General features: G+C 33.3%; 4 protein-coding genes across 12 annotated transcripts; all 4 read right to left on the bottom strand.

The window, feature by feature from the left end:
* Positions 1 to 59: 59 nt before the first annotated feature.
* Positions 60 to 3,541, bottom strand: LOC107963742 (protein PHR1-LIKE 2). The gene is made up of 6 exons (XM_016900197.2): positions 3,030 to 3,541; positions 1,731 to 1,807; positions 1,557 to 1,611; positions 1,208 to 1,286; positions 1,042 to 1,111; positions 60 to 752 (listed from the first exon to the last, which is right to left on the bottom strand). Exons 1-6 carry the CDS (start codon positions 3,211 to 3,213, stop codon positions 321 to 323), a joined length of 897 nt encoding a protein of 298 aa, XP_016755686.1. The 5' UTR covers positions 3,214 to 3,541; the 3' UTR covers positions 60 to 320.
* Positions 3,542 to 4,641: 1,100 nt separating this feature from the next.
* LOC107963741 (probable E3 ubiquitin-protein ligase WAVH2) lies at positions 4,642 to 7,807 on the bottom strand. The gene is made up of 4 exons (XM_016900196.2): positions 7,634 to 7,807; positions 7,370 to 7,534; positions 7,046 to 7,144; positions 4,642 to 6,341 (listed from the first exon to the last, which is right to left on the bottom strand). The coding sequence occupies exons 2-4, from the start codon at positions 7,484 to 7,486 to the stop codon at positions 4,944 to 4,946; spliced, it is 1,614 nt and encodes a 537-aa protein (XP_016755685.1). The 5' UTR covers positions 7,487 to 7,534; positions 7,634 to 7,807; the 3' UTR covers positions 4,642 to 4,943.
* Positions 7,808 to 13,649: 5,842 nt separating this feature from the next.
* LOC107887495 (uncharacterized) lies at positions 13,650 to 14,207 on the bottom strand. Its single transcript, XM_016811756.1, has one exon. The coding sequence runs from the start codon at positions 14,205 to 14,207 to the stop codon at positions 13,650 to 13,652; it is 558 nt and encodes a 185-aa protein (XP_016667245.1).
* Positions 14,208 to 16,201: 1,994 nt separating this feature from the next.
* Positions 16,202 to 26,766, bottom strand: LOC107963740 (BTB/POZ domain-containing protein At5g47800). 9 transcript variants are annotated; one of them, XM_041096378.1, is made up of 8 exons: positions 26,370 to 26,766; positions 25,557 to 25,639; positions 19,617 to 19,713; positions 19,040 to 19,130; positions 18,901 to 18,970; positions 18,413 to 18,817; positions 17,242 to 17,982; positions 16,202 to 16,899 (listed from the first exon to the last, which is right to left on the bottom strand). In XM_041096378.1, exons 4-8 carry the CDS (start codon positions 19,096 to 19,098, stop codon positions 16,465 to 16,467), a joined length of 1,710 nt encoding a protein of 569 aa, XP_040952312.1. In that variant the 5' UTR covers positions 19,099 to 19,130; positions 19,617 to 19,713; positions 25,557 to 25,639; positions 26,370 to 26,766; the 3' UTR covers positions 16,202 to 16,464. The 9 variants fall into 9 exon arrangements, with proteins under 9 accessions (XP_040952312.1, XP_040952315.1, XP_040952313.1 ...); XM_041096381.1 differs by lacking the exon at positions 26,370 to 26,766 and having other exon boundaries at positions 25,557 to 25,734; XM_041096379.1 differs by lacking the exons at positions 25,557 to 25,639; positions 26,370 to 26,766 and adding an exon at positions 25,003 to 25,115.
* Between the last annotated feature and the right edge of the window lie 1,227 nt (positions 26,767 to 27,993).

Genomic DNA, 27,993 nt, shown 5'->3' with positions numbered 1-27,993 from the left:
CAACCTCCATTGAATCATAACCTTAGATGCCTGCAATACCAAAAGTTAAGATCGAAGAGTTAAAACCAAGAATACACAAAGTTCATTCCTAGTTTGGAATTCAGAGATTCCATAAATTTCCAATAAAATCAGCATACGTCAATATATTCTAAGAGACTGACATGTTTTTGCTATTTTAGAGCACTGCATAAGCAACTTTGGATTTACAATTTTGAGACAAACTCTCACTAATAACCAATAGATATATCACCATCTTTTTTCACTTGATACTATAATAATAACTTGAGCAAACATAAAAGAGTAGCACTCATTTTCCATCTCTACATTCCATATCCAGTTAGCCCTTGGGGATTAACCCTGGTATCACCCCATATCACAGATCCTGTTGTTGCCTCCATGTTGACCATCTTTTTCTTCCCTTCAACAGGTGATCCCTCCATTGTTAATCCTCCTGGACTCTCCTGTGAAGTTAGGCAGCTTTCAGTAGAACCATCGCCCCTCTGTGAATGCAGACCGGATGGCATTTCTTCTTCCTGGTCGCATGCATTCTCCACCTCAGCGGATTGGGAGGAGTAAAATCCCAGTGGATCAACAGAATAATTTCTCAGCATCTTACAACCAAATTCCAGGTTATCTGTTTCGGTAACTGCACCACTTCCAATAAAATGATCGGCAAGCATCTTACAAGCTCTCTCAAGCATGGCCATATATTTTCGTTCTGCATCCTGGCGAATCTGCAAGTGCTTTTCAGCCTGTACAGGAAAAACATAATGACATTACCCAGCTTGAGAACCAACTTGACACTGATCCTGAGGGTTCTATCAAACATATTTGGTAGGCTTTTCCACTATCAATCAATTACTGTGTTGCGAGCATGTATAAGCCTCATTACAAGTTTCTCCAGACAACATTCACAAGCTCATAGAAGTTATTGAATTGCATAAAACCCCAGATATATTCAAGATGGACTGCAAAATATTCGGTTACTTCACAGCCACGTTTACAAAAGAGAATGTACTAGAGAAGGATGAAAAAGATTACCTCAAGTTGCAAATGTAATTTACTCTGTACTTCCATCTGTGCCCTTAATGCCTCCCTTACCTCATAACCCCTACACGTAAAACTCATTTACATCCGGAACTTAGCTTAAAATTTGACATACTAGCAACAAAATCATACTTTTCACACAAAAGATGAAAATTCTCACTCATTCAAGTCAGCAGTTGACAAGTTAATTGTAGAATTATTGGTTCCAGGGCTTTCTAAAAGGTATGAAGCTGACATCCCTTTATGAAAATCAGAAAAAGAAAATTCAGTCTCAAGTTTTAAATACTTATCACAGATTACCTTATAAATTAATACCCAAATACACATCCATCCAATTCAAATCAGTCACCAAAATATTTTAGTTCACTTTATAAATCTGAAAAGATAGACAAGGAAAGTAAATCATTTTGGTGAAAGAAACTTAAAATTAAGATTCAAATTAGCCAGATTCATTTACAGTAGCATAGAAGTATACACTAAGAAAGAAAAAGAGTTAGAGCTGAACCAACCATCTTTTGGTCCCTCACCCATATCCTTCCCTGACTGCTTACCTAACCTGTATTTCTGTACGACAATGAAAATATCACACAGTATAATATGTCCAGAAGAGAATCATTTCTAACAAAAACTATGAGTTTGTAAAAAAAAATTGACTAGGTAAAAATTGAAAAGAATGAAGAAACCTGCAGGTGACTCTTTAAGTGAAAAAGAGTCAAGCCTTTCACATTCATTGTCCGCATGATAGCCTTTGGTGTAGCTTCTGCAGTAGTTATGCTATGCATTATCAGAAGAAATAACATAAAATACAGAATTCATTATAATTATGATTAGCCAAAAATAGACTTAACATAAAAACATAGGCTGAATCAGATACTCAAGAAGACCAACAGTTTATCACATAGCTAAGAAAGGAATATTCCAACATTATAATGCATGTAAGAAAATAATTTGACAAGGACAACGTACATAAGACTAACAAGTACTGGTAATGGCCTGCAAAAACCCATTATGGTACAAACAGGCAAACTTCTCAATTTCAGGGGAAATATGCCTATGTTGGGAAGCAAGATAGTGACAACCATTAAATGAATTATGTTGCTTTGGAATAATGGCATGACTGACAGATTGGTTGTAAAATTGGAAGAGTTACGCTTATCACTATTCTAGTAATTATTATTTTAATTAGCAACCTCGTAAGAAATAGCGCACAACTTATAATTCATAAGTTTAAGTTGTTCCTTAAAATCAAACCAAACCCAATCAATAAGCCCTAATTCTAATATATTTAGGGTTGGCTACAAAATAAAGACAAAAAATTACATTGAACACATAAAATCCTTATCATCCTAGTAACTATCATCCTCTCTTTAAGTTCTCTATGTCTTTTTTCTTTCCACTCCTTAAACCTTTTAACCTATGCAACATCAATTTGCTCCATCCTTCTAATAGATGCATCACTCCATCTGCTTATGCGACCAAACCAACATAAACAAATTTCTACTAACTTAACCTCTATAAGAGCTATCCCAATTTACAGTTGGATATACTCATTTCTAACTCTATGCTTCCTGGTTTTGCCGCACATACTGCTAGGAACTTGGATCTTAGACTAGAATAAGCTGTGCAATGCCAAATTAAGTTTAAGATCAAATCAAGTTTCACTTGGTTTCAGCAAAATCAGCTATCATTTAACTACCTAATTACAATGGCAAATTAAGTTTTTTTTTTTTTTGGTCAGCTTTGAAGGCAATTCGCCCACAAGTAAACTAATAGCAGAAAATCACATCTTTACAGCCAGTTACAGAGTTTTTATTTCACAAATGTCGGGCATCATGAAAATAACCAGGCAGATAATGCTTATTTCTTAATGTAACATAAATAAAGGTGGTTCGAATTGTAAAATTAGAGGCGATGAACAAAAACCTAGAAAGAACTAGTAAAAAAGAAAGAAAGAAATTGAAAGGAGAAAAAGGAAATCCTACTGTTAGGGCCACCAAGTTGAGTGACGGCGTCGACGAATCGGTCATGGAGGTCAGCAGTCCAACGGAGACGAGGCTTAGGATCGGAAGTCAAGACGAGGTAAGGCTCTCCTATACCTTTGCGATTGAGATTATTAAGCATTTCTTCTTGTGATGAGAGCCTTGAACTTGGATGATACATATCCATTTTTGTTGTTTCACTGTAACAAATCTCACATCCACCCTGCTGCTGATGGCCAAGCTGCAAGAGGAACAATCGAACAAAGGAATTGAACCGCAAATGGTTAAAAGCAAAAAACAAGCCACTCAAACCGCTGGGGCTGGGGCTGGGACTGAGCTCTTGCTGTTGCTCCGACGCCCTTTACAATTTAATTTATCCATTTTCAACCTTCTACTTCCATACTTGTTCTACTACTCAATCATTTCCATTTTTCTTTCTATTTTTATGCTATATACAGTACAGTTTAGGAATTAAGTTTGATTGGTAAATAATTATTATAAATATCTATTTACTTACAAATAAAAATAAAAATATATATTTATAGGTGAAAATACTGCCTAAACTTTTGTTATTTAAGTTTAGAGTAAACTACAAAAATAGTCTTCTTTTTTTTTTGTTTATTTCATATTACACTTTAGTCATTTATATTTGAAATGTTACGTTTTAGTCATTTACGTTATCGTTTTGTTACGAAGTAGTCACTCTACCGTTAAGCTCTGTTACCTCCCTGACGACAGTCATACGTGGCAGTCCAAATAGGTTTTAAATGCCAACTTAGATGTCCTACGTGGCAATCCAAATTAATTTTATTTAATTAAAAACCTATTTTTATCTCAGTAACTGAACATCCAAGTTGACATTTAAAACTCATTTGGATTGCCACGTAGACGCAATTAGGGAGGTAACAGAGCTTAACGGTAGAATGACCACTTCGTAACAAAACGATGACGTAAATAACTAAAACGTAACATTTCAAACAATCTGAAGTAAACAAGAGTGACTATTTTTACAATTTACCCTTAAATTTATTAAAACCAAAGTAATTATTCATTATAATATTAAAATATTAACATTTTTATTTTTAATAATTCATTAATTAAGTTGAATTACTAACAATATTACCATCATTTCTTCTTCTTTTTTCTCCATTTTTTAAAACATAATTTGCTTTGCCATTGTGATCAAATAAAGTGTGGTTGATGGCCAAATATACAAACAAATAAGTAAAAGTATAACCAAATTTTTATATTTGGAGTAAAATTGTATTTTATCCTTTTTATTTAAATAAATAGGTAAATAATCCCTATGCGTTAAATTAAAAAAATAAATCGATCATTTTAATAGAAATGATTTAAATATTAACTTTACTAAATAATAAATGATATTTTCTAAACAATCCTTTTAATAATAGGTACTAATTTAATCATATTGTTATAATAGAGAGCATTCACCAAGGGTGGTTGCTGGCCAAAAATAGAACTGCACAACCTTTTTTTTTATTATTATGGAAAATTGCATAACTTCTTGATTAAATATTTTTCATATTAGATTCTTTTTTAATCATTTCAACATAAAAGTCATTTCAATCAAAGAAATAAATTTGTAGTCCCAAACTACCAAAATAATCACCTTATAATATATATATATAGTATTAATTAATGGTGTGATTTTTCCAATCCCAACCAACAACACAATCAACAAAGTCCTAAACTTTATCCTAACTGATGGAATAATTGACTCAAATGAACAATGAAGTTCAAGTGTTGCACCAATAAAATTAGATATCTTGAAAGATTTTGGAGTATATATTATAGAGGATAAGCCATGGGATTGAATGACCAAAATCCCTGTGGAAAATGAATGAAATGTGAAGCCATATATCTACAGTGGGATTTTGGGGTAGCTTGATTTCAGATTCAGAACCTGTATCCATGCAAATGCTTAGCCCATCTTCTAGCCATGTAAGGATCATGGTAATCCCAATTCTCAACACAGCTTGTCCTTCCCCCAACAATGTTAATACCATTCTCTCTGTTCCCATCTTCTGTTTCCCTCTTATCCTCTACACTCACCATTGTTTCCCCTGTTTTCATGCATTCTTCACTTCCTCCTTCCACATAGCTATACCCTACAGATACATGTACACACTCACCTAAGTCCATTAATATCCTTCTCTCTTCGCCACCTCGTAGATCCCCAAGCCTTATGATCCGCCCTTCCTCCCCAATTCTCAATTGAACTTCTCTAACTACACCTCCCAATAATTGTGTTAGGAACTCTTCAAATTCATGCATTACAAACCCATTAGAGGTGCCAAAGCCGAATCCAACGTGAAACCGATGTATAGGAATAGGGAATTGAAGGTTCATGGCATGGTATGATCTCGTTGGACTATCAGACAAATGTAAGATGCGTGACTGTGGATTCTTATGTGCACGATCTTCGAGTATCTTTATCCCTTTCTTGAGCCCTTCTATTGGATCAGCTTGACCCATGTAGAAAAGGCGATCGATAACTTGTAAGGCCGTTCTCTTTCCGTAGGATGTCATGCACCGGAGAGGGAACACACGTGCTGCAGCAGATGAGTATGTGACGATGGCCAAACGATCAATTGGTCGGAGGGAGAATACCACTAATGCCATGGACTGTTTTAGAAGCCTCAAGTGCGGTCCGTTGGGGCTTGCAATCAAGACCATGTCCGTAGCTCGTGGATGTGCTAATTTTATGCTGAGATAGGCTGGTCTACTGTTTGAGGGGGAGCACATGTAGGAAGGTGTTTGTCCACTTGGTGGTTGCAACTGTAAAGTTGATGAGGAGGAGCTGCTGAAGTGATGATGATGGTGATGATGGTTTGAGACGTGCCCAACTCCCGGCATCTGAAAAGATGGATGTGAACCGGGTTGATGCCGAAAGCAGCAAGGGTGAGTCAAAACTGTTGGTTGGAGGGGAACCAAAGCTAAATCAATACGGGGATGATTTTGTGTGTGATCAGGCTCAATAGGGTCATCATCATCATAGCGTGCTGATCGAAGGAAGGAGCGTCTATGAACCCGGAAAGTAGCAATAGAATCGTCCAGGATACGAAAAACAGGGTCATTTTGGTTGCAAGAGAGTGAACATGCAGGTGGATTTAAGTTGCGTGGCAACTGGGTCCAATGAGCACGACAAATAGGGCAGGTGATGCTACCATGGCGAACATTCGAGGATATGCAGGAAAAGTGGAATGCATGAGAACACTGAGCTGTAAATATTGCTTGCCCTGGACTGCTACCAGAACTGTAACTCAGAACCTCCAAACATATTGCACATATATTCTGCAGCAATCCACAAATAGAAAAAGAAAATCCATGTTAAACAATCACGAAATGAAATCGATTGAACGTTGCCATCATTCTCAGGATCTAGATAGCTAGAGAATGAAATTTTTCCTGTGTTACCAAAAGCTAAAAATACTATATAAATATCACTACAAAGGTATAAGTAAATATCATAGTAGGAATTTCAGCAAACATTTGTGATTAACATGTAAATTTTCTAATGTTTTGTGCAGTTCCAATTAGATTCACTGCGACAAATGTCCAGATCATGAATCTAGAGAAAAAGGGAACTTAGTAGAATTGAAGGTAAAGTAGCGAGTTTGTACAGCTCGAATAACTTACTCTCTAAATAAGATATCTCTCACACTTTCCCATCTCAACGATGAGAGGCGAGGGTTATCGGAATTCGGATTCTAAGAGTGTGTATTACTCTACCTTTTTCTACTTTAAAGTCACAAATTCCTAGCCTTTTGAGCGCTAAAATGTTCAAAGCCTTTGCCTGGGGAGAAAGGAAAGGATCACAGATGATGAGATTCGAAACCTAGACAATCAACCGCCACTTCTTAAGATCGGCTACACGAAATAACCGAGCTAAAACACTGCCTTCCTAATCTCTTTAACTGCTGTATAATCTCTCCTAGTATCATATGAAATTTCTTTCAGAAAATTGAGTGTTTTTTAGCTTATCAAAAAGGGGTTACCTTAGATGCAAGGTCATTATGGTTGGTGATAGATTCTGCTTCAATTCCAGCTGATACTGCTTCAAACTTATTCTTTGGTTTCAATGGTGACATTGACATCTACATTCATTAACATAATAACATTAGAGCTGCCATCCAAAAGCAATTGAAATTGTTGCAAAAATAAGGAACTGGGTTCTCTTTGAATCATTCAATGCTTTTAACATTATGGACAACAAGCCATAACCAAAAAAAAAAAAGATTAACCCAATCTTCCACATTCCATACCCCCAAAAGAAAAAGGGATCTTTAATCTAAAATATTGAAGCTAAAAAAAAGGCTTACAGCAGCAGGAGGAGGAGGAGGAGAAGAAGTATTCTTTGAGAAAGAACCACATGCAGCGACCACCATTTTTTTAGCCGCTTTTTTGAGCTTAGAAGATGCAGTTGAACCTACCCCCATTGCCCTCTTTCTTCTTCTTCTTCAAGCTTCCAAATTTTGGTGATGGTACTGAAGATAACAGAAGGATGTGAAAAAGAAAAAGAGTAAAAGAAAGAAAGAAATAGAGAAACGGGGACAAAGGTCTGCAAAATCTGCAAAAATGTCTACCACTCTCTAAGGTCTTAACCAGCCCCTTTGTTTCCTGTTTGTTGAATGAGTGTTTGGTGTCACCTCCACTGTTTTTTTATAATATAATTTTCTAGAGCCATATATCATTGTATACTACACAGTACACGCCATCGTTTCCCTTTTTTTATGTAAAAAGATCAAGACCATTCAACAAACGCAAATATTTCACAATAATATTGTATTATAAAAAGTGGTAGACTAGAGGCACATAGAAAGAAAACAAAAGGATGCTTCTTGGGAGGGACCACTTGGACACTAATATAATAATAGTAAGATTGCACCTTTTTTTTTCTTTGTTCAGAGCACTCTTTTGTTATTGGGGATTGGGCCTTGCCCTTTTTCTCTCAATTTCACTCTTAGCTCCTAAAGTAAAAGATGGATTGGATGGTCATTTTGCCTTCTAATCTATCCCTCTGCCTTCAATTTCTTTTTATGGTTAAATTTACATTTTGATTATTCAACTTAAAAAAATTTACAAAGCTGTCACTGAAGTATTCTAAAATTTTTATTTAAGTCACTAGATTGTTACAATGGATCAATATCCATCAACCAATAAGAGAACATACTTGAGATCTAAGTAGATTTGACGGTTAATGTCAAATATCTAAGAAGAATTGGATTTTGTTTCGTAAATTCACGATGTTTAAAGTTATTTAAGAAAAAAAAGTTAAATTGTTGAAAATAAAGGGAATGACAGCTTTCGGTTAGTACAGGCGGTGTGAATAGAGAATACCATACAACATCGATTTTAATAATATAGTGACTTAAATAAAAACTTTCGGATAGTTTTGTGATCATTTTGTAACTTTTTTAAAATCAAGTAACCAAAATTTAAACTTACTAATAGTTTATGACCTTGAGTGTTGTTTACCATTTGTTAAACTCGCTTGAGGTAGACTAGAACCACTAGCAAAGGATATATTTATTTGATGGTTAGGAATTTAGTCATTGTACTTATATTTCATGGAACTTAATCTCTCTACTTTTGAAATTTCAAAATTCAAGTCTAATTGTTAATACTGATAACATTTTTTTGTTAAATCCAAGTTAATTACAAAGTTGTTTTTTAAATTACATGTCTACCAAGTGATTATTTTTTATTTGACAAAAAAAATTTAACAATACTAACAATTGGACCTGAATTTTGAAATATGAAAAGTAAAAGGACTAAACTTCATGAAATACAAGTATAGAGACTAAAATCCTAATTTTTAAAAATAACAGGGACTTGTGGCATATTTAAACCTTATTTAATAGTGGATTTCATGCTATAGTATTATACTATTATCTCTAACTATACTTTTTTTATCCAACTTATCTGACTATACGAGGTTTGTGAAGGATGAGTCTGTGCTTTATATCTTAACAGCCTCAACCTATTCCTAAATAATATTAAATTAACAGTATTATTCATAGCATTATGAACATAGTTGTAGATGTTACTGCTGTTTGTTGGTCAAAAATGAAGAACCAAACAACTTTTTATCGGATTTTTAATATTCATAAAATAAGAGAATGATATGTTTCAGCATACTTGAGCTCGTATTCTTTTGCTTTGATAATAATGTATATGCCAATCGAGTTAAGACTCAATCGATTCATGTATTATTAATAATAAATAATTATAGATAGTGTTACTGACAATCAACTTGAGATTCACACAAATTTATTATCAAACTCATAATGTCTTGATTTATTTTAATATTGATATTATTATAACTATTTTAAATCATTTCTCAATTTTTTTAGTCTATCTCAACACTCGTAAGTGTGAAGTCCGTCAGATGTTAATTTCTCAAAAATTTCATGATTCCCCTCCATTTTATTTACATTTATTTTTTTAATTTACATTTTAATTTATTTTTTATTTGGCTTAACTAGTCTATTCAATATGCTATATCCAACATTAGAAGAAAAATACGAACAATTTAAAAAAAAATAATATCACATTTAAATTTCTAGTTGAAAAAAAAATCAAAATAATATAATTTATATCACATTACATATAATAATACAACTCAAATCTTAGACTCTAACTTTATTATTTTACTAATATTTATGCTTTGTGGGACAATTTTTTTTGGGTTAAAGGAAATCATAATTGGAAATTAAATGTAATAAAGAAACCTAAATTACGTTAAAATGCTGTACTTTTATTTTATTGATGCAATTAATTTATTTTGAATTAAATAATTACATCTCATTTGGCCAAAGTTTGATCTTTGTTTATTGGAATTAAGAGTCTAGCATTCCACTAACAAATCACATGCTTTTTGGTGTTTGAAATGATTATTAATACTAGCCATATCTTTGGATGTGAAAATCTTTAACACACCTTTGTAATAATTTATAAATATTAATTTTCAAAAATATATGCATTGTAATTAAATAAAAATTATTCTTTTTTATTTTATATTGAAAATGTGTGTATTAAATGAAATAAAATTATAAGAAAAAATATATATCTTTTTGAGTATTTTTTTCTCAAATAAATAAATTAATTTAGAATTATGAAAAATAAAATTCTTCCACTAAATCATCATTCAAAACGTGTTAAGAATCGTTGGGTGTTAATTCCTAATAAATTTTATGATTCTCGATCTTTAAAACATTGAATGTTTTACTACAATATGTTAACAATACTATTTTAAAACGTTGTCTTCTTATGTAATATGTCTTATTCCAATACGTAACGCACATTAATAAATACTAACCCAAAACGCAATAACTTAAAACCATATAATAAATTCACGCAACTCTAGAGATTATATGGTTAGATTACATGGATTATCTTAAAAATGAAGTGGGTAAAGGCCTTAAGTCCCGGACCAAGTCCTCTGACACCTCGACTAAGGGTGAGTTTGGATGGGCGGTGCGTTTACCTGCGATTAGTGTAAAAGGTGGCGGTGAGATTAGATACTGTAGCGATATTGTAACGTAAGACAAAAAGTAAGCTAACCGCACTGCACCAATTGCCCATCTAAACTCACCGTAAGGAAATGGCCAAGCTTACCACCTTTTGCAACCGCCAATTCAAATCAAAGTATAACAAAATTATTTTTGTTCAATTTGATTTCACTTTTTTATTAAATTTCTAACATTTTAATTCAAGTAGGGACCAAAAGTAAAGAAAAGTAAAAAGTAAAAGAACCGTTAGGTTAGGCGTTAGATTTGAATTTCAAGTGGCGATGGACCGAGATGGAACATCTCTGTGTGGGTGTGTATGGTCAATGTGAATTGACTGTCACGACTTTCCATGACTCATCATGGCTTGGCTTCTAGTCATTGGCTTTTTTCATTTACCTCCCAATATCAAAAACCCCTTTCAAATTTCCCTGCCCTACATTAAATATAAAAATTTATTACAATTGATATATTTTTCTCCATCACCTGAAAATTATTATCACTTTTATACAGGTTGGATATATTTATTCTCGCCTCATTCCATCTTATTATGTTTCAATTTAATTTTTTTAATATTTTTAAAATTAAGTAAATATTTAGACATAATTTTTCAAAAAAATATTTAAATATAAGATATACATGTTTTTTTCTATATCATGTTATTACATTTTTACTCTTTTAATAGTTTATAACGATAAAATGATAATTTTATATGGTGAAGCGGGTCAATGTGAGACAAGCAACTACGATAATCGCTTCATACCCACTACCTAAAAGAAAAAATCCACCTACCTCTGCATCCACTTTTCAAATAAAAAAATTGATTCGAAATCCATTGAAGGTTTGGGTTTTACCATCCCTAATTGTATACATTGTTTACCCGTTGTTGCTACCCTCTTCATTTTACTTCATTTCTCATCCTCTCAAGTATTTAAAATTTAACACTATCATCTATCGTATTTATTTTTTATAAAAATATTTTAATTTGATATGTAATGTCATACATGAATTTTGATTTTGTGCATTTTTTTACATGAAATTTAAATGTATGTATTAATTTCATTAAATGTGTACAATTGAATCAAAACTAAAGTTTTATCTATATGTATAAATCATAATTCAAGTTTCATGTATATAATTGTACCAAATCAAAATTCATGTACCAAATTACACATTGGATATAAATTTACTAATAAATTTAATATTTATTCCTTTTTATATAAATTTGATATAATCAAATTATATCTTATGTCTGATTTATGATTTATAAAGAACAATTTTTTCAAATTTGTGATTGTTCTTCTTAATAATATTATTTTCAGAGTTCAGATTAAGTTTTTTTTTTAAATTCAATCTATTTTTTTGCCAGCATCTACTTCCTTAATGGATCTACAGAATGCGGAAGATTAATTAATGAACTCGCTTCGATAGATACCTTAAAAAAATACAATATATGTTACAATTCACTTTTCTTCTTCTCCTCCATCAACAGATTATCGGGTCAATTCTTTTTCCGTTCTAGCAAATTTTAGTACTTTTAAGAAAGGAAATTAGAGAAAAGAAAAAACAAATAGAGGGAAAACATTATATATATGGTTGGTGTACTTAGTAGGAAAAGAAAATTAAATAAAAAATTCATGCCTTCTTTGAATTAACTTACTTATTATATTTTTAAAGGGAGAATTCGAGTTTAAATTTTTGAGATAATATCGTTGAAAGGGAAATCTACGAATTTTAAAAGAATCAATCTTCATAAACTATAAAATGGGCATAAAAGAGACTTTTGAAGAAAGAATATGAGAATCTTACAAATACGCACAACTCTTTCATTTCGTCTCCTCTTATCATTCAAAATGAATTGGTTTATTTTTATACATTAAATAAAAAATGTTCATTTATCTTTCCTTTTTTTCTTCTATTTCTATACTTTTAACTTTTTCTATTGAACCAAGTAATGGTGAAGTCAGAAATATTTTTTGAGAGGTCAAAATTGAATTATAATTTTTAAAGTGTTAAAATGCAATTTTATCAATGTATTAATGTAAGTTTTTTACAATTTTTTGAGGGATCAAATTATAAACTTTTCATTTTGGAGGGGTTAAAATTGAATTTTAAAATTTAAGAAGAGCTAAAATACAATTTTACTATAGATTAACATAAAATTCAATAAATTTCAAAAGGAATAAAAAATAATTTTCCACTCAACTTCTTAACTCTAAAAAAGATTAGGCATATAAATTAGGGAAGTTGAAAGTTGTAGACTTAAAAGAGAAGTTGAAATAAGCAAGATTATAGAGTTGTGTGATCTGAATCATTGTTAAAAAAAATATATAGGGGCAAAATAAGGGGATCTGTGTAGGGCTTAAGGCCGAGGGTCGAAACTCCTTTATTTGACATTTATTAGAATAAGATTTTTCAACCTTTAAATAGATGTAGTCGAAACTCCTCTTGTATCATTTATTTTTCAACATCAGTGAATTTATTGTCCTCTGCCCGTGATTTTTTTCCGAAAGGATTTCCATGTAAAAATCTGTGTGTTCTTATTTTTGTTTATTTTTGCGAGCATTCTATTGCCATTATCGACATCTATAACACAATATATTGTATAAGGGTGACAATTGAAAACAATGATTAATGAATAGTATACTACTTCCATGATTTAACCAATTAAATGAATATGGAAAGCATCGGAGCCTATTGTCTTGTTTTTTTTTTAAATTTAAAGGCTCACCCTATCAGTTGATGGAACTCAAAAGATTTGCATTATTAGTGCTTTATAATTTGTTGTTAATACATAGGAGCGGGACACACATATTTAGGGTTTAGACTTATTAAAGTAGACCCAACACCAACGCCATGGATGATCAAAACAAAACAAAACAAAAAACCAAACTGTTTAACCCGTGACCATGAAGGTATACATGCATCTGCTTATGGTCCCCATCATCAACTTTGGCACTACCTATTTGTATTATACATATTGTATGAAAGGTTCATTAACATATAGTTTATTTGTCTAAATCACTAATCATGCATCCATACGTATACTACAAATATGAATTGGGTTAAAAACACTGCATCAAAGATCAAACTAGTACAAATCTTCAACAGTAAAATATCTAGTGGATACAATACAGATTTCATAGAGTTTAATCAAATCTGCATTGATGGTTGCCAGAAGTGAAAAGTGGGTGCCTTTGTCTTGGATCTCATTCAAGCAGTCATTAGTAGCCCGAGCAGCAGTGTTTATCTCTTCCACCATGGTGTCGAGTGAGTCGGAGTTGAAGTCATTGTTAGCCGCTGAGAGCTGAGAAATGGCCTTGTTGTTGCTACTTTGGCACATTTGGAGACGGTTGTGGTCCAAAGAGGTGGTGGCATTTTGAAGGAGGACAGGTATGAGGGATTGCGCGTGGGTGGCCTTGGTTTGAGCTAAACGTAAAGCAGCATTAGCAAGGTCGCCGGCAAGGGCTTGTGGGCCACCTGCGTTGGGGTCGGCAGTTAAAGTAGCATGGCAGAATGCGTAGTCGGACGTTTGGTTGCAGGCCGCCTTGAGGAGCTCGGTGCCATTGAGGAGTCCTATGGAAGGAGTGGTGTAGATGACCAAGATGAGTAGACAGAGATGAAGGGGACGATATCTTGGCATTGCCATGTCTCTTTTGATTCAGATAATGAATTTTTGGTCTGCAAATTGCTAAGTTCAATACTTATATATTGGGCTAATTGGGCTCACAGTTGAAACTCAAAAGTTGGCTCTTAATTTTAAAATTAAATAAATTGATCCTTCTAAAAATTGAGTAATTTAGCATCTTGTCAATTTAAAAAATGAGTAACAATGCTTAATTTATGATTAAATGCTAAAGTTACATATTTTATGTAATTAAATTGGTTAATTTATGAGAGTGAACCACTAATTTTTCCATGTTTTTGTTGAATTTTGTGCAGGGATGCAATTAGGGGCTAAATAGAAGAAAAATGAAACAATTGGGCTAGATTGAAGAAAGAAGCAAAGAAGGAGCACCAAAGCAGAATTTTTCCAAGATTAATTAGCTAAAATTTTTGTTGACTTAGTGAGAGATTATTTTGGGATTTTTTTTTATATCATGGGATATTTTTCCTTGATTTTCTATACTAGTTGACTCTTAATTTAGCAAAGCCACTAGTATAAATAGTGGCTTATTTTGTTCATTTTAATCATCAAGTCTTGAATCAATCAAAATATCAAGCTTTCATCTTTCAATACATTCTCTCTTCTTGTCACGAATTCATTTGCTGCATTTAGTTTCTTTTCCTTCAATTTATTATTTCTTAGTAGCCACCAACTTAAGCCATTTGCAATCTTTTTTTTCAAATTCTCTTTTAATTTCCAGTAGCCAACTACCCATTTACCTTATTTAATTTATTCAATAACCAACATGCCCCAAACCTTAGTCAACTAAACCTAATTTCAACTTTAGGTCGAAATTAGCCTCGTCAAAACCCGTGAGTTACGAACCCGAGCAATTTAACTCCTAAAATTCCAGTACTTATTACTTCTCCGGATTAAGAGTATGATTTTGTCAACTCACAAAGTCAGGTCAACACTAAGTCAAAAAAGACGTCGTTTGATTTAGTGTGGTTAAATGTACAGTTGGAATTCCGAAAGGAATGTTTCTAATCGGTTTTCTGTGAACACATTGGCGTGCCAAGTGGAGATTGTTGTTTAGTTCCGTCAAGGGAAGTAGTAACTGGATTTAAATGTCCCACGCGGTTGAGGGCATTGGTTCGAGCTAGGCTATTCTAGAACGCAAAGTTGCCGGAGTTCTAAATCACGATTTCGTGGTTGTTCGATCGGTAAGGGTTAGTTATTGGACGTTCCATAACTAATTTACACAAGGAAGAGTTGGTGTCTGAGGCGTCCTTGGTAGCTATAACTAGCTTATTGGAAAAGAGGAGTTCATCTAATTTCGAGGATCGGTTCAAAGACGAGGAAAATTCGTGCCTAAAGCTGAGCTTATTCTAATTAATTTTTCTTCATATTTATTTAACTGTTTTTATTATTCTGTTTTCAACTTTTTCTTTTCACGCATTTTATTTATTTATTTCAAGTCTTCAAATTTTATCCCCCCGAACTTCTTGGGCACGACAACTGCCCCGACATAAATCTGGTCAGAAGAGGAACAATTTGCAGTAAACCCAGTCTCTGAGGGATCGACCCTACTCCCTATACTGCTTAAATTGCAAATTAGGCGTAGGTTTATATTGGTGGATTTTACACCCCATCAATTTGTCATATCTATTCTTTTTGACACAATGCCTAAAACTACCCATAGTCCCTCTTTAACCCATAAATAGAAGAATAATGCGTTTCAGTGCATTCGAATCCATGTCTTCCTGTATTGACAACAATATCCATACCAATCGAGCTAAGACTCAATCCACAAAAAGATATTTTCTTATAAACACTTCTTATGACATAAAAAAGATCATATAAAGTACGTTTTTAAAAAATTACCATAATAAAGAGACTGAAATCATAAATTAACAAATGGGATTGTAATTACTAAACTTAGAAGTGTGGCATCTTTAGCCGAAGAGTATAGGTTTAGGCTCCATTATGATGAACAAGAATCCTACCATATAGAAACAAGACTAGTGAACAAATGGTTCAATTCAAATACAAACCTTTTTATTGTATTAAACTCATAATAAATAAAATACTAAGGATGGATGGAATGCTAAGCTTATAATTTATTGGTCTTTACAGCTTAAAAGAAATCTCTTTCCTAAGCTATTACAAATGGTGCATTGCTTGCTGCAATTTAATATCATATGTATGCAAAAAAAAAAAAAAAGTGTATATGAAAAACACAATAACAAAGACAATTATTCAACACTATATATATTATATCTTTCAAATCAATAGTTCTTCATCTACTACTTCTCCTTTGAAATACCTGTTTAGGTTCCATCATTTTGGCAGTTGAATTGGTTTCCCCTTTCCTTTCTTTGCCTTTCTCTGAATCTCCTCTCACCATTTTGGCTTCCATTCTCTTCTGAATTTCTCTTTCACTGGTTTCAGTCACCCTGCTGCTACTCTTTGTCACTTCATGTTGCACCTTTTTGTCACACTCTTCTTTGGCTTCTGCTTCAATTGGTGCTTGTCTTGCTCTGGTGATTGACTCTGGTTTATGAGTTGTGGACCTGGAACCACTCTCTTGGTCGAAAAACAGGACTTGGACCACTGTTCTCAGTGGTAGCCGCTCGTTCTTCACCGCATGAGCACGTACCTCTGGGGACAGTTTCTGGCAGTCCAGCATTCGGCACATCCTTTTCTTGTCTGCTTTACTTACGTCCGGGTGCTCCTGTTTATATCAATGAATGAACATATAAAACAGACTGATTTATGTGTGTATGCATATGCTTATCCATAAGGGGTCAATTCACTATTTGAGTTAGACCCTAAATTAGAAAATATATTTTCACATTAGGGTTTGAACTTTTTTTTATTCAAGTTGACCCCTAAACTTGACAATTGCCAAGTTCAAAACCCTGGAAAAAAAATTCAAACCCAATGTGAGAAGCCAAGTTCAAAACCTTAGACAAAGAAAAAATTCAAACCCAATGTGAGAATAGTTACAAAGTTGATGCCCAAAAGTAATTTAACCCTATCCATAACATGCAGTTGATTAGTAAACTGGTCTTACCTTGAGATAAATATTAATGGCTTTATAAAGACCATCATGATCTTCCCTAGCAACATCTGGCAATGCTTCAGCTAAAGAAACTAGTTTTGATATTGGCATATTCACATCCCTTGCAACAACTTGAAGATACGAATCAATAAGCTTCCCAATCTTTCTAATCGATCTAACCATGTGGCTATTTTCTGTAGGCAAAGGGGATTGTCTTCTCCATAACACCAAATAACTTTCCAATACAGCCGCAACCAAATCAATATCATAAAAGTGTTGATCAGTGGGCAACTGTGAAGGAAACAACATATCATTAAGTGTTGCTTCCTCAAATTGCAGGCCAGCTTTCCTTATCAGTTCAGTCTTTGTCACAGGGGATGCTCCTAAATAATTTGCAATGCTAAGAAGCTTTAACAAGAAACCTATCGAAACCGAGCCTCGATCAGACGGAATCATGCTCACGATAGATTCGAGGATCCGTCTACTTTTTTCCCTGGATTCTTCGGTTTGTGACCCTGAACTATGGAGAGGTCTAGACTTTGTAGTGTCCGGTAGCCAACGACATGCATACACATGCAAAGCTTCACCAATGAGCTGTGGCGGTGGTATATATGTTGATCTTACTGCTGTTATTATGCATCGGAAAAGGTCTATATCGAGATCCGATACATCTTCGGTCCACCAATCTTTCGGAACAGACTGGTGTTGTTTTTTTATGTACCCTGGTCTAGTATAAGTATAGGACCATGAAACCTGCATGAATTCATATAATTCAACCTAACGTATCATATGTTTTTTGCAAGTAAAAGTATTGCATTTTGCTTCATATACTCAAAAAATAGACAAATTAATCTTTATACATTAGATCAAAGAGCAAACTAGTTCTTTAGCTAAAAATTTTATCCATTTGTATTGTTAAAAACTAGTCCTTATACATTAGCATAAGGTACATATGGCATAGTACTGTGCCTCTATCTGGTTATTCTATCAGCCACACTAGTTTTTAACAGTACAAATCGTTGAAATATTTATTCTTTGATCTAACGTATAAGGATTAAATTACCTACGTTTTTTAATAGAGGAGGCAAAATGTAATTTGACTTCTAAATTTACCTCCTAGTACAGGAGTCTCATTATACCTTTTCTGCAAGTAGCAAAATAGATGTAAAAAGAAAAAAAAAACCTTTGATGTTGGTGTCAAGATTTTCTCTACAATAGAATCAATGCACCTTCTAATGATTCCAAGGTTTTCAGACCATTCAGGTAACTTGATCGTGGTTTGAAGTGCGACGATGGAGTCTTTCCAACCTTCAAGAATGCATGAATTGAAGAAAGCTTCAAGTTTCAGAACAAAATTCCCTTTCTCAATAGATTCAGTCATTCTAAGGAACTTAGCAGCACAAAATGCAGGAACAAAGTTATGTGCACCGAGATTGATCGTTATCCCATAGCAAAATTTAGCACAGAGTTCGAAAGCATCTTCACCCCCCGGAACATCGTGAAGATCGATCGTAACAATGTCGGAATCATCAGCGTCGGAACAGAGCCGTTGTAAGAGACCACACTTCGGAACAAGTGGAATCTGCAGCTAAGAATATGATGCATAAATATATGCTAGAAAGTAGAAACCATTGAAATAAGGCAAGAATACATGAAGTCAGAGAAGTATACCTTATGTAGAAGAAAACAAACATTGTTAATCCTTATTGTAAGATCACTTGGTATGTCAGAAATCACAGTCCTATATTACCAAATGACCAAAACTATTAGATTTATCCTGTAATAATAAACATGGTCACACTTGTTATACCTGGTAGCCTCTTCTGCGTAGAAGGTGTCTGGTTTTGTCCCAATTTTCATAAACTTCATGTTTCTTCTGATTAATTTTTCCCTTTGCAACACTGCAACATTTGATTGAAACACAGTAAACACATGAAAATGAAGTAGCTGAACATATGTATTAATTTAATACAAACAGCAAAAAAAAACCCACAGTCATAAACACGTGCACATGCATAATCTGACAAGCACAGTTGAACCAGACTTAACCCTTTTGGTTCTTTTCAACATATTGGATTTTGGTCTTTGGCAGATATATACTGAAAAAGACATGTAAGAAACTGAAACATATCGCCTTAACTAGTCTCCAGTAAACACCCTATGAAGTTCATAAACATGGCAAAAAGAAGATGAAAAGAAGAAAGTGAGAGAAAAAAAAGAAGCTGAAGGAATATAGAATGTATAGAAGAGTAAAGTAAAATTATAAAAAAAGGTTCTATGAAACCAGAGCTTTTAGTAATCAGTATTTGAACTGTTACAGACAAATGCAATCAATGTATTTGTTTTACATTGTGAAGTTTGTCAAAAAAAAAAGAGAAAAAAATTACCTTAACTTTTATTCAACACAAAGGGTCCCATCAACTTCACCAGTTCCCTGTTTACAACCCTACAAGACCCTTTAGCCTGTAATAATATGTCTTTTACCTGCAAAATAAAAAAAGATAAAATCACTTATATTTCTTTGCTGTCATGCACTGACATAGAAAAGTCTTGAAGAAACAAAACAACCCCAACCTTGCTGTAATAATATATCAGCTAATACCCTTTCAATCTTTGGCAGTTTCCATTGAAGTTAGTGCTTAAGTTTTTTCAGCTTTTTTTGCTTATTACCAGACACATGTTACTACAAGAAACTGAAAACCCCCAGAACCTGGTTCCCACTTAATGAATGAAACTTGGCCTTATATGTATCTACTGCTATTCTATATATATATTTGATAAGATAAAGCAATTTCCATATACCATACTAGGAAAACGAAAAGCCTATATATATTATTTAAATACTTTGATTTAATAAACTCATAATTGACACAAAGACCAGAGCATGAAGCTTAAGAACAGTGCAAAAAGAGCTCAAATTATTGTATAAAAGCATTTACAGAATTATAGCAAGGTAGCTGATACGAGTCACAAAAGCCCAAATTCTTGAGGGCAAGGCCCAATAAGAAGATTCCAAGCCCAATCAAGAAATCCACCCATACTTAGTTGAAAATCAGGCCAAATTGTCAAAGTGGCCCAAGTTGTAAAGTTTTATTTTTATTTATTTATTTATTTATTTTACTTAGTTTAAATGTTTATCCAAGAGTCCCAAATAAAAGACCCTTGGCCGAATTTCCATATTAAAATAATTAGAAGTTTTTTTTTAGTTGTAGTTTTAGTGTTCTAATTAAATTAGGAAAACATTTGAAAGGCCTATTTATATGGCTTGGCCAGCCACCCTACATAACATTACAATTACATTAAAAATTTCAGATTTGATTTGAGTGAAAATTCTCTTTGAGTTCTTCAAGGATTTTCTCTTGAGTTTTCTTTAGAAGTTGTTTTAACAATCTTTTTGATTGTGGGAGCCATCTTCAACCTTCTTCTTGCCATTGATATTCTTTGGAGGGGAGATTAGAGCCGTTTGAAGGGAGTTGTGAGATCTTTCGAGATTTCAAGGCTTCTTAGGACTTATCTTTTAATTTCTTACTGTCAATTCTTTCTTTATTTCTATTTGTGCTGAATCATTATCTAATCTATTTTCTGTTCTTATTGTGTTTTCAGCCTTTTTCTATCTTAAGGAATCAGCCCAAAAATCCCCAATTTCTAGGGTTTTTCCATACTCTTTTTGGGTGAAATTAGATTGTCGAAATTTGGGAAAAACTATCTTGGTGTTCAATTGGGCAGAATCACAATCTCCTTGAGGGTTTCAAGAACCCTAACACTTATTTCTATTCTCAATTTGATTCTTTGCTGATTTGGGGATTTTATTTCAGATCTGAAAATTCAAAAATCTAATCTTTTAATTTTTCTGTTTCGTTTCAGATCTAATTGTTTAGGGTTTTCGTAGGAGTTTCTCGTGACTTGGCAACTCGATCTTGGTCCGCGCGCAACCCCGTATCATTTGGTATCAGATTTTGGGCGTTTTGGGTGTTCTTGGTTGATTTCTAAACTGATCTCTATTTTTTAAATTACAAACAGCAGTTTTACCCAGAAAAATTTTCGAAAAAAATTCATTTGAGTGGGTAAACGTTTTCTGATTGATCTGAAATTTTACATACATATTTTTGGCACTGTTATTGAATATACAAAAATATTTCCCGCAAAAAAATAAGTCGAAAAAGTCAAAAAATTGAAAAAAGACGAAATCCAATAAAAAATTAAAAAAATATTCAGCGGGTTGAATTTGGTGCCCAAATTTTCCAGATCAAAAATTAAATATATAAGAACACTCCAGATTTAATTTCGTGATTTTTGGAGATCGGGAACACCTCGAACGAAGTTGTCAAGTTACTCCGCAGTTTTTCGGGTTTTCTGTTTTCAGCAATTTTTATTGATTCTTAGCTGTAGGTTTTCATTTGTTTACCTTTATTCTTCCTTTACGTTATCTAACACCTTCTTGTTTCTTGTGTTAGTAGGATTTAAACGTGTGCACAACTTCTTCCTCGGTGCAACACGAATCAATTGGTGTCTCGTCAGTTTTTGGCATCCTAGTGCAAATTAGGATTCTTTGGTAGTTTGGTTCACACTCTCTAATTGGTTGATATAAACTCTGATAAAGAACTCACAAGATTGAATTCGACCTCATTGAGAATTTGAATTTTCTTTTTGAGTGATTAATGGTGAGGTTTGCTAACTTTTATTTTTGAGTGTTGAGTGTTTATTTTTTACAGGTTTTGAAGATGTCTAAAGGTGATAATAATGATGCACTTATGAAAGTCCAACAACAGTTAGATGGACATACTGCTGCAATCACACAAATAAATGCTACACTTCAAGCATTAAATACTACTTTGAATGAGGTACGAGTGAATCAAAAACATCAATATCGAGATTCAATTAAGGAAGATAGGGATAACCAACCCCAAAGGCGCGGCCCTCGACGTGTCACTAGAATGGATGATGATTTTCATGATCGTGGACAATCATCTTTGGCAAAACCAAGGAGCGAGCAGCAACGAGAACATCTCTTTCATACTCGCTGCCATGTACAAGGTAAGCTTTGTAGAGTTATTATTGATGGTGAAAGTTGCTCGAACATAGCCAGCACGACGATGGTGGAAAAGCTTTGCTTAACCACTACCAAGCATCCACAACCTTATCAACTACAAGGGCTTAGCAACGAAGGCCAATTTAGGGTCACTCAACAAGTGCGCATTGCCTTTTCTATCGGTAAGTATCAAGACGAAGTTGTGTGCGACGTAATGCCTATTCAAGCCTGCCATTTGTTGCTAGGAGAACCATGGCAACTGGATCGAAAAGTCACTCACGATGGTCGTACCAATAGGTATTCTTTCAAGCATCAAGGAAAGAAACTTACCTTAGTGCCGCTCACTCCGGAACAAGTCCATGAGGACCAAATCAAACTGAGAAATTCTGTTAAAACAAGTGAGGAAAAAGAAAAAGAGAATGAAAAAGAGCAAAAAGAGATTGAGAGTGAAAAGGAATGTGAAACAGAAAAGAAAATTGAAAAAGAAGTTGAAGAAAGAAGAGAAAATGAGTTAGAAAAAGAAACAAAAGAAAAAGACGAGGAAAGGCTAGTGAGGAATGTTTCCACTAACCAAGATATGAATTTTTCTTGTGTTGCTACTTTTCAGGTTCCCGAAAGATCGAAAGATAACTTTCAACTTCAATACCTCTCAAATGAAAGACGCTTTCATACGATCAACTTAAGCAAAGATGAAATCACACTACATGATCTCGAAGGTAAGCGAGGTAAGGAAATTTTAGAAACCGAGTCCAGTGCAGATTTGAAAATTATTGATAAAACTTTTGGTGACTTAGTTCTTAAAAGATCCCATCATTTTGATCCGATTAATTGTTACTCTTCGATTGTGGTTGATAAAGTCATTACGAAAAGAAGCGTGATTTGTTTTTCTCTTGATTTACCTTGTGTAAAATCCTTGAATTTGTCCAAATCTGTTTTGGAGAATAAGGTAACGAAATTTGCCAAATTTGTTTTCAATTTATATTCTTGCCTTAAACAGTTTATGTGGTTGTACATGAAGTTTGAGTTCCATTTGACAAAGGTTAACTCAACAACGGAGATTCGACTACACTATGCCCCCGATGAACGAAGGTTTGTTTTAAATGAAAAAGGTAAATCGACCCTTATTCTTTTGCTTATCGAGGTAAGATGCTTGAAACCTTTGAAACACTTTTGTACTCCTCGGATAGTGATAAAGATCGTGTTGATGAACACTTAGATCGAAACATGCTTGACTGTCCTATTTTATTTATTGATGATCTATCTGTTTTGATGGTTGATAAAAAGATTCTTGTTTTTGATAATGCATGTGTGAGTGAATCTATAGACCGTCGATTAATGCATGGTATGATTATGCAACTCTGTGAACCATGTAAATCTTTTCAAATACCTACTTGTGACGATTATGTTTACCATTTGATTTATTACTCGCAATTTATTCATGGTTTGTGGGAACAATGTGAGACGACTGAATGCCTTAAAACATGTCCATCTTTGTTTCAAATATTTGACGAGGCAGTGGTGAGTAAATTAGATTGTTTGCATGGTAATCTGAATCTGTCCATTCACATGCGTTATACCTGTTCTGTTATGCTTATGATTGGACTACAAGCTTGTTTCCGTTGCTATTTACTATCTCATGGCTATTCTTTTCAGTGGACTCAATTGCCATTAGTCCCGTTCGATAGAGGAAAGTCGAGTTCATTTGATTTTTCAGATTCGAGGACGAATCTTTTTGAGGAAGGGGGGAATGATACGAGTCACAAAAGCCCAAATTCTTGAGGGCAAGGCCCAATAAGAAGATTCCAAGCCCAATCAAGAAATCCACCCATACTTAGTTGAAAATCAGGCCAAATTGTCAAAGTGGCCCAAGTTGTAAAGTTTTATTTTTATTTATTTATTTATTTATTTTACTTAGTTTAAATGTTTATCCAAGAGTCCCAAATAAAAGACCCTTGGCCGAATTTCCATATTAAAATAATTAGGAGTTTTTTTTAGTTGTAGTTTTAGTGTTCTAATTAAATTAGGAAAACATTTGAAAGGCCTATTTATATGGCTTGGCCAGCCACCCTACATAACATTACAATTACATTAAAAATTTCAGATTTGATTTGAGTGAAAATTCTCTTTGAGTTCTTCAAGGATTTTCTCTTGATTTTTCTTTAGAAGTTGTTTTAACAATCTTTTTGATTGTGGGAGCCATCTTCAACCTTCTTCTTGCCATTGATATTCTTTGGAGGGGAGATTAGAGCCGTTTGAAGGGAGTTGTGAGATCTTTCGAGATTTCAAGGCTTCTTAGGACTTATCTTTTAATTTCTTACTGTCAATTCTTTCTTTATTTCTATTTGTGCTGAATCATTATCTAATCTATTTTCTGTTCTTATTGTGTTTTCAGCCTTTTTCTATCTTAAGGAATCAGCCCAAAAATCCCCAATTTCTAGGGTTTTTCCATACTCTTTTTGGGTGAAATTAGATTGTCGAAATTTGGGAAAAACTATCTTGGTGTTCAATTGGGCAGAATCACAATCTCCTTGAGGGTTTCAAGAACCCTAACACTTATTTCTATTCTCAATTTGATTCTTTGCTGATTTGGGGATTTTATTTCAGATCTGAAAATTCAAAAATCTAATCTTTTAATTTTTCTGTTTCGTTTCAGATCTAATTGTTTAGGGTTTTCGTAGGAGTTTCTCGTGACTTGGCAACTCGATCTTGGTCCGCGCGCAACCCCGTATCAGTAGCTCACTTACATTAATTTTGGTGGATAGTCGAAGAACATATATCACTGCTCTAGCGCATGCAGTTATACTAATGGTGTTTTTTTTTCCGTGGAAATAATATCTGGTCGACAGTAATTATGAGTTAATTTTTCTTTTTTTAGAGTTTTGATATTGTTGTTCGGATGAAATGATGGATATTAATTAATCTTTGAAATTATAAATAGCATGGCATGAGTTAACATTTGGATACACTCATTTAATACAAAGGAAAATGGGTTGTGACTAATAATATTTTTCTGCTCTCTTTTATACTTTGAAAAGGATACAATAAAAAATAAGTGGCTGAGGTTTTTGCTTTCGTGGCTGTCATTGAGTGCATTCAGACGCAATTGCCAGCCCAAAATGAATATCCTACAACTTGGTTGACCGACACTTCATCCAACATCATCACCTTTTAAATTTTTTTAATATTTCGATATCCATATTCAACCATTATTTAAACCTAAGAGGTTCAAGTATGGCAGTCTAGACTAATACGAAAATGACCCACAACTGTTTTTAATAGCAAAATAAGAAAAGGTTACCCTATGAACATGAAGATTCCATTACATGCTTGTTCATGGCAGGCGTTGCTCAAATGGCTTCCAAAGCTTTTCAACTTATATATCTGCAGTCTTTTCAAAAGTTATAAAGGGATCTGCCCAGTAATTTGAAAAAGCTTTGTATCGTTTTTTTATTCTTCTTTTTTCCCATTTTTTTGGTAAATTACACAAATTAACCAATTAATGAATTTACATTTTGAATCACTCAATTTTAAAAGGTTATAAAATGATTATTTAACTATTAAAAAGTTTTTATTTAAGTTACTGAACTATTAAGTTTCTTTTTTCTAAGTTTAGTTAGCGAGCTCTAGACAATGACAATACCTATCCAAGAATAGAAAAATATATCTTAAGTTCAAGTTAATTTGACGGTTAATGGAGAGATCAATGTAGCTTCGTAACATTTAAAGCTGTTTCATGAAAAGAAAACTTTCGATTGAAAAGGAAATGAAAGGAAAGCTTTCGATGGTGCAGACCTTGACAGTAAAAATAAAGGCGGCCATATAACAATAATTTTAACAAGACTTAAATAAAAACTTTCTTTTATAACTTTTCAAAGTAGTTTTTTTTTTTTAAATTTCAATCTTGTAGGAAAGCAAAAACTATATATGTGGTAATCCATAATATATGCATATACTTGAGAGAGTGCTTTTAGTTGGAGTGGGAAACCAATAATAACAAGTAACGAGATTTCTATCAATCAAATCATCCCCTTTGAAGGTATTGTAATAACAGAATCTGCAGTATATCACTAGGAATGATAAAAAAAGAAAAATCAAAACTCAAAAGACATACCCTTAATCATATGCTTGTGGAAGTTCAAAGTAGCTTATCCCAAACATAGCAGCAACTAGCTGTTATCGACTTAATAGGATATGCCAAAAAGCTGCAATTAGATACTAATATTTTACCCTTGAGTGCATCAGAACATGAAAGAACCTGTACTTTCTATATATATAGATAGAGAGAGAGAGAGAGAGACTGTTTTGTGTGTATGGTAAAGTAAGAAAGCTAGCAAGTTTACATCATGCAATTGCAGTTGCATACAAGATGATGATGATGATGATGAGGCATGAAAAGGATATATGAATTGCTTCATGCATGTAATAACTTGTAAATGGGGAGCTAAAAGAAATAGAGAGAAAGAGAGAGGGTTAGGTTAGCTTATGGGGTTTCAATTAGACACAAGTAAAGGGAAAATGGTGGGGAGGGGGTGTCCTGTCCCTAATGTCTTACCAATAAGACAGAGAAAGTGGTTTGTTGGGATTAGTCAACATGGTAATGTATCATCAATGGTGCGTGTGCTCGCCATCATTACCTTCTTTGAATCGAATCCTAAAAGAAAAAAAGAAAGTAGGATTTTAAGGTGTAGTCCCTTCTTTTTCATCTTCTAACATCCATCATCTATTTGTGGGGAGGGGAAGGGTCTGCCTTTGTATGTTTAAAAAAACTAAGGAATCAAAACCGTAAAACAGGGAAGATAGGCTTTGATATTATAGGAAAATAAAAGGGTAAATTGCACTTGTGCTCACCTAATTATCAGTATATTTCTTTTTTAGTCATCCAACTATGAAAAGTTACAAAATATTCACCTAACTATTAGTAAATTTCTTTTTTGGTCACTCAACTATTCAAATTTGTCTTTTTTGTTCATTAGTTTTCACAATGTGGCAACTTTTAAAATTTGTATAATAGCAACTTCAATCCTTAACATTTATAAATTATGTCAATTTAGTCTTATTTCTACAAAAAAAACTAACCCTCAACATTTACACATTGTATAATTTGGTCCTTTTCTTGTAATTTTGCTTTTCTTTGTGACATTGAGGGTTAATTTTAAAAGAATGAGAAAATATAAAAATTATTATCTTGGATTTCTGGGTGTTTCTGCTTTTTGTATATTTTCAATTAAATTTAGCTAAAAAAATTGTTTTTTCTTTAGCTTTTTAGGTGAAAGGATCACAAAGAAAAGCATAACTATAAAAAAGACCAAAATACACAATGTGTAAATATTGAGGGTTACATTTTTTAAAATCAGGACTAAATTGATATAATATATAAATATTGAGGTTTAAATTGTTATTATGTTAATTTTAAAAGTTGCCATCGTTAGTCCACTGGTGACCAGAAAAGACATTTAAATAGTTGGGTGACTATTTTATTATTTTTCATAGACGAGTGACCAAAAAAGAAATTTGGATGACTATCAATGAAATTTACCCAAAAAGAAAAAAAGGCCAAAGCAAAGGGACGGGTAATGGGTTGAAGAATTAAAATTAAAGAAGGGGCTAATTAAGCAAAAAGATGGTGTGTACATTAGTCATCATGGTACCCCCCACTATGTAGGTATATTCTCCCATCTCATTTAGACCGATGTCCCTTAGACCATCATTGCCATTACACGATTTGCATGGCCACC

Source organism: Gossypium hirsutum, chromosome D06 (assembly GCF_007990345.1).
Source record: "Gossypium hirsutum isolate 1008001.06 chromosome D06, Gossypium_hirsutum_v2.1, whole genome shotgun sequence".
Lineage (NCBI taxonomy): Eukaryota > Viridiplantae > Streptophyta > Magnoliopsida > Malvales > Malvaceae > Gossypium > Gossypium hirsutum.
Note: the sequence above shows the minus strand (reverse complement) of the source record. Positions and strands in the feature narration are given on the sequence as shown.